This window comes from Sinocyclocheilus rhinocerous, unplaced genomic scaffold (assembly GCF_001515625.1).
Source record: "Sinocyclocheilus rhinocerous isolate Xijiao unplaced genomic scaffold, SAMN03320098_v1.1 scaffold2071, whole genome shotgun sequence".
In the NCBI taxonomy this organism is placed as follows: Eukaryota; Metazoa; Chordata; class Actinopteri; order Cypriniformes; family Cyprinidae; genus Sinocyclocheilus; species Sinocyclocheilus rhinocerous.
The window spans coordinates 192,234-199,395 of NW_015649573.1; the positions used below are offsets into that span (position 1 = coordinate 192,234).

Below are 7,162 nucleotides of genomic sequence, written 5' to 3' on the forward strand. Positions count from 1 at the left end.
GATTAATCGCATCCAAAATAAAAGTTTTTGTGTACATAATATATGTGTGTGTACTGTGTATATTTATTATGTATATATAAAGACACACATACAGCATATTTTTTGAAAATATTTACATGTATATATTTATATTCATATAATTTATATTATATATAAATATATATATAATATACAAACATAACATATTTTTCTTAAATATATACATGCATGTGTGTGTCTTTATATATACATAATAAATATACACAGTTCACAAACATATATTATGTACACAAAAACTTTTATTTTGGATGCGATTAATCGTGTTTAATCGTTGCCCAGCACTACTTTTGTTTATTGTTTATTATTGATTTATTATTTTCATAATTTTAGAATGTTGTTAACACATAAAAATAGGCTGGAAATGTTATTATGTCAAGTAAATATCTGAGCAGAAAATTCTTTTTTGTTGATCCTTGTTGCAGACCTATAAAAAAATGAAAATATAATGTAGTTTTATACCTGTGCTCTCCATCGGAGAGTCTGCCGCTGGATTCTCAACCTCTATTGGCTTTGACATTCTGATATCTGTGAAAAAGAGAGAGGGATGTGAGGTCAGTCATTAGTTTTTGCTACACGATGATGCATTTCTGTTAACATATTTTGTTCAAATTAATTACTGTTTGCATACAGTTAGCAGCCCTGTACCCTGATTTAACAGTTCAATCCTATACCACAGTTGAACAGTAAGATATATTATTATTTTTTAAAATATATTATTAAATAGTTTTGATGATGATGAATGGAAGTGTAACAAACACAAATATGATATATTTTGAATGAAAAGGACACACAAATGCACACATTTTGATGCTAAAGAAAATGTAGAGGTCTAGATTCCTCCATTCTCACACAAGTGGAGACGTGCTTAATCCAACAAACAACTAATAATGATTTCGTCACCACAGACGTGTCACTTCAAATTTAACTGTAACTGAAACCGAGCCCATGGGACTGTCCCAGTCCCTCAGCGGAGAGAAACAGAGCGTGCAAAATAAACGTGTGTGAAATATGTTGTATCTTTTAAGAATCCTAAAAACATTTTTTTTAGAAAAGAGATTTATGTTCTGGTCTACACTCAGTTATGTAGATACACATAAATATATTCTACATAAAAGTCAGAACACACAACTAAACGTGTGTATATTTCTGACAAATTCAAGCCAGTTTAGTTTATTTGTATGGCACTTTTTACAATACAAAGGAGCATTAAGCAGCATCAGCTTTATAATTTCTGTAGCCAAAAAAGCTCTCAAACAGACAAGCATAAACACACACACACACACACAGAGAGAGAGCGAGAGAGAGAGAGAGAGAGAGAGAGAGAAAGAGAAACTAAAATTAGAAACTAATTTTCTCTAAGTAGCTTTACCCTGTCTGTTAAAAACTGAGACAGAAACATGGCTCTAGGGATTTGAACACCAAAACTCTCTCTGCTTTCTCACCCAATTATATTTTGGGTAACACTTTACAATACAATTGCACTGCATTTACTAACCTTTTTTTCTATCCCTAACCCTTTACCATCACACACACCTTTATACATTTAAAGATTTCCATAGACAATATTTAGACATTTAAGGAATAGTTGACCCCAAAATGAAAATTCTGTCACCATTTACACACCCCAAGTTCCAAACCTGTATAATTTCTTTCTTCAGAGAGTCAATGGGGACCAGAGACCAGAGACCACAGTCTTCAAAACGTCCTCTGTGTTCAGCAGAAGAAAGAAACTCATACAGGTCTGGAACAAACTGAGGGTAGAAAAAAAATTACAACTAAATTTTCATTTTTGGGTGAACTATCCCTTTAATATTCAGCTCTCTGGAATACTTTGCATATTACAGAAATATTATACAATTTTGAACAAAATGTATTTAGATATTAAATTAGATATAAAATTTTAGATACTAATTGATAAATTAGGCGTTCTGTGGTATAATATTTATGTATAATTTTTTGTACAGTTACTAAACTAAATAAATTGTGTCTATTGTCCCTGGGAGAAAAAAAAAATCTTCTACACAGTGCTAGTCTCAAGTCTTGCACATCACTCAGAAATGTGCCTATTATAGTTTATATACTGCTCATTAAAGTTTAGTTTACATGACATGATCTATAAAGTAGAGTATCAACATAATTCCTCCCGTTGTGTGATTTCTGATGTTAACCACCAGGAGGAGCTGGAGGTTTAATTTCAGGGTTATATCAGAGTGAGGAGAGACAGAGGATGGAGGTAGCAGCACATCTGCAAAAGCAAGTAAGACTGCCAAAATGAAACCGTTCATGAAAACAATCTTTTCATGTCCATTATCTCCACTGTGCACACAGGAATGCCTTCCATAAGTAGGATGGCAAAGAGATAACAGTTAACGACTACATTTTAAAACAGCATAAAAAAGGAAGCTGCAACAATGAATGTTCCCATTCTGTCTTCAGTAGATTCATTTGTTATGAACATCAGCTACAAAGCTAATGGAACACCACTGGATCTTTGATGTTTGCTAGACAAGGAACACATGAATGCATTATGAATTTGATTGCTGCTAAACGAATACATGTAAAATGACTGAATGCATTATCTGCTTTCAGGCTAGCCAGCCTTTCTGCACTGGGAATTTCTGTAATGAATGATGGAGAGATATCAAACATCAAACAATTTTTGAATTTGAACTTAATAATCCTTATGGCTCTCTCGTATGATATATGAACTTTTAAACACGGACATGCAGCCAAATCAACCTGACTGGCCACAGTTTGCCTTTAAATTACATTAAATTTATGACAAGTAAGTACTCCCTACCCCTAAATCTCATTACTGTAGTAATGCACAAATAAACAAAAAATAATAATACTAATGTAAAACAATAATAATATATTATTTAAAGTATAAAAAGCATTTATATATATCATGGTAATATGTTGAATTGATTTGTTTAAATATGTTTAAATTCCTTTAATTTCATTTTTTTAAATGAATGTTTTTGCTTTTATTTAATTTAATAATACACTAGAGCTCAAAAGTTTTGGGTCAGTAAGATTTTGTTTTAAAATTAACAATTTTATTCAATTTATGAATTAATCAAAGAATCCTTGGAAAAAAAGTATCATGAGCACTACTCCTTTCAACATTGATAACATTGAAATGTTTCTTGAGCACCAAATCATATTTGAATGATTTCTGAAGGATCATGTGACAGACTGGAGTAATGGCTGCTGAAAATTCAGCTTTTCCATTTCAAAATACAGAAAACGGTTATTTTAAATTGAAATAATAGTTGATAATATTACTGTTTGACTATAGTTTAAATCAAATAAATGTAACCTTGGTGAGCATAAGAGACTTCTTTCAAAAACGCTAAAAATCTTACCAACCCAAAGGTTTTAAACTGTAGTGTAGCAGCCTACACTCATTGTTGAAATAGTAGGTAAAAAATATTTTTTGTATGTAATCTTTTACACTATTACAGTGGTCCAAATAAGGCCTAAAATAATGATAATCACCACTGAGAATAATGAGGAAAAGTTACACATTACACTAATGAGAAGTGAAATTAAAATAACGTCACAATGCCAAACAAATCTCAGTGAAAGGGATATAAAATCTTTTTATCCTGACCTAACAACATGATTTTTAGCCTACATAAATTTGTAAAACTGCTCACTCAGCTGAGACTTGCTGTATGAGTGGAACTTAAATAATCTAAAGATTTTTGTGTGTTGCTGTCTAAATGAAATTCCTGTCTCACTGGGGCTGTATGATATTATTTCCACTTCAGACACAGTTAAGTGGTTAAAGTCAGGCAAAGATTTTGAAAATAGTGTGCAGGCCTGGGGCAACATAACAGTATCACTGAATACCCAGAAGGAGGAATAAGGTTGAGATAAAGGGGAAAAAACAGAAGTGAAAGAAGGTGAAAGTGGTTTCTTCCATTTATAAACAGCCTTATTTCCAGCTGACAAGCGATATTCGACAGACGTCTGTGGGGAGAAATGATGCAAGAGCTTCTCTTCTGGACAAACCACTCAGTCATGCTCATACTCCAGATCGCTCTCACCTGAAGGGTTTGTCCAGGTTTCACCATGTTGAGCTCTGACAGACCGTGAAGAATGTCATCCATAGCTTGCTCACTGAGCTTTGTGGAATGTGACTCCGTTCCAGTGACATCATCCATTCCGTGCTCCATGCCTGTCAGATGACGAGCTGTAAACAACAGCAGCATTTCAAGAATATAATGCACACTTTAAGAAACCAGTTACACAACAATGCACTCCACAGATTTGATTTACTCTATTATGACGTGTTTTAGGCATTAATGCTCTGACGCGATGGCATGGTCTCACCTTCAGGGCTGGGCTCTTCTCCAGACTGATCGCTCTGGCCGTCTGCAGGGCCGTCTGGCTGTTCATCTGCATTCTGCTCAGCGTGCTGCAGACTCTGCTTATGGCACACCTCAAACGCCTGACCGACCGTCCGCACTATCCGCATGGCCTGACTCTGAGAGAGAAGAAAGGTGAAAGATCGCATTTAGAATCTTATATATATAACATACATTATATGAATAATCTTAATTTTTACATCCGATTAATAATTCTAAAATTAAAAATATCTGTGGGGTGCAAAACTCATTACAAATAATATTATTAGCATAACAACGGCATAACATATTAGCATAACAACTAATATATATGTTATATAATAAATAATCAAATAATATATGCTGGATCCATCACGAGCAATGTAGCTGAAAATCTTCAGATCCTGAGAATCATGGGATACATAGAAGATCCTAGGAGGAAACAGAGAGAAAAAAAGTGAACATAGGCTAAACATTAATACAATATCATTTGTCGAAATATCATTTATTTTGTTATATTTTCTGCATCTCACCTGTATATGGGGTCGTGCATAACCAGCATCTTGCTCTCATCCCACGTCCACTCTTTCCTCTTAAGGTCAAAACGAGGCAAATGTCAGGGACTCTACTGCAAATGCTCATTATGAATGAGATAAAAATATAAACTTCTAAATTCTAGTACTGTAATTCTGATACAGGATAATGATATTCATGTGTCATGTCAGAGGTGTAGGGCTAATGAGATCACACATGCCTTGGGTTTTTTGCGCAGCACCACTTTGACCCCGTCTACGGAAACCACTATGCTCACTTTCTTCTTCTTCACGTTCTTTGCCTTGAACTCAAACTGCAAGGAAAAAACAGAGTGATTAAAAGGCATGGAGAGACTATGACCAATCAAACTGAAGTACTGGGACCAATTCTAAATCAGTTAGTACTCATTAGCACCTAAACTGCTAAATTATGAAAATAGATGAATCAACAATCAGTCCTGCCCTGAGAGCCTAATTAAAACTACATCATAATGAAGTATTTACAATAAACAACAACTTTCTTAAAGAGCTGAAACTGATGTAAAAACTGGCGACTGGTTTCTTTTATGATTTCTAATATGTAATTTATTCCTGTGATGGCAAAGCTGAATTTTTAGCAGCTATTACAGCTTTAGTGTTTAGTGTCTTCAGTGTCAAAGAACAGTATTTACTTGAAACAGAAATCTTTTGGAACATTATAAATGTTTTTACTGTTTCTCAAGTTTCCCAATATGGCCTATGCTAGCATTTGACTTGCTTTCTCTTACTCATGCTCGTACATTTTATTGAGCTTTATACATTGTTTACATTTTATGTATCGTAGGCACTGTATGTTGAGAATACAATCCCAGAAAGCACGGTAAGGAGCTCCTTGAAAATATATACTACATATTTAAGATAGCAGACAGAGAGATCCAGATATTTGTATGTACTTTGCATGTTGTGCTTATCAGAGCATCAAACTACTCGAATCAGCACTGTTCTCCTGTAAGGTCAGAATAAAGAAAAATAAAATTCTTGCAACTTTGCATGAAATGTGTCCAAGAATTATTTATTTCCAAATGTCTTCAGTCTGAATGATTCAGATAGGCACTATTTGAGTTTTTGCGTTCTTTGAAACTCGTTGAGTTGGATATGAATCATTTCTGCTGAAAGACTTCGTATTCATTATTGAAGTCAAGTCCTGGACTGAACTGAGAGAGCTACACTCATTCGCCGAACGCTGTTCTGTCCATCTCTTGTAGGCTAGAGGAAAACAAGGAGCGATGGTGGAAACATAAAGACTGTATGAGATGTACTACAGGAAAAGGACATGACAGGTCTGTCCACGTGTGTAGATGACAAACCTTTAGTCTTGCTGAAGAGCTTGAGTGTGTTGAAGTTGCTAAAACTTTAAACTACCTTGTCAGAGTTAATCACCATCACGACTCTCTATTAGAACGAGAAGAGATGCTTATTTTCACTTAGACCACATGTGTTAAATTACTCATCTATTTGTAATTTGCTTTGGGCAATTGCATCTGTTAAAGGGATAGGTCATCCAAAAATGAAAATTCTGTAATCATTTACTCTATAGAAGTCAATGGCAATGACTCAACTGTTTGGGAACTATCCCTTTAAATGAGGAAATATACATTTGGTTTATTACAACAATTAATCCAGCCGTATAGCAGATCATTTTGGCCTTCTGTTTTTGTATTTATAAAAGTTATACATATGGTACTCAATAAGAATAATAATTGTTTTGGTGTGGTGGTTGTTGCTGTGTTTTTGAAGCAATATGCATTTGCAGCTGTCACGTGTGGCTGCTGTGAAGAGCACGACGCAGGAGCAGGATCGGAAAACCACATTTATTATAACTCAAACACAGAGAACGTCTCGGTTACGTATGTAACCCTCGTTCCCTGAAGGAGGGAACGGAGACGTGACGTCGAGAGTGACCGACTGAAAGGGAACTCAGAGAACTAGGAACACAACCACTATACATAGATGACACGCAACACTGGACACAGGAAACACTGGGCTTAAGTAACAAGGAACTAATGAGGATAATTTCTTCCTGTTTGTTGCTGCCGTGTGTTTTGAGTTTGTGCTCCGTCAAGTTAATTCTTTATCGTCTATTTTTTATCTTAAAATCAATTTAATACACCATAATTTTCGTTTCTATAACATGTGAATATATCCCCGATCGTATTCTACAACAAAAACAATCAGAGCGCCTTGTTATCACTAGTT

At 34.6% G+C, this 7,162-nt stretch overlaps 1 protein-coding gene across 1 annotated transcript in view; it reads right to left on the bottom strand.

The window, feature by feature from the left end:
- Window positions 1-7,162, bottom strand: part of LOC107710760 (carboxyl-terminal PDZ ligand of neuronal nitric oxide synthase protein) — a 46,045-nt gene that overhangs the window by 24,083 nt on the left and 14,800 nt on the right. The window contains exons 3-6 of the mRNA XM_016515607.1: window positions 5,149-5,241; window positions 4,928-4,986; window positions 4,718-4,826; window positions 4,381-4,534 (exon numbers count right to left, since the gene is read on the bottom strand). Of these exons, the coding sequence (XP_016371093.1) occupies window positions 4,381-4,534; window positions 4,718-4,826; window positions 4,928-4,986; window positions 5,149-5,241 (415 nt within the window). The remainder of the gene's footprint in view (window positions 1-4,380; window positions 4,535-4,717; window positions 4,827-4,927; window positions 4,987-5,148; window positions 5,242-7,162) is intronic.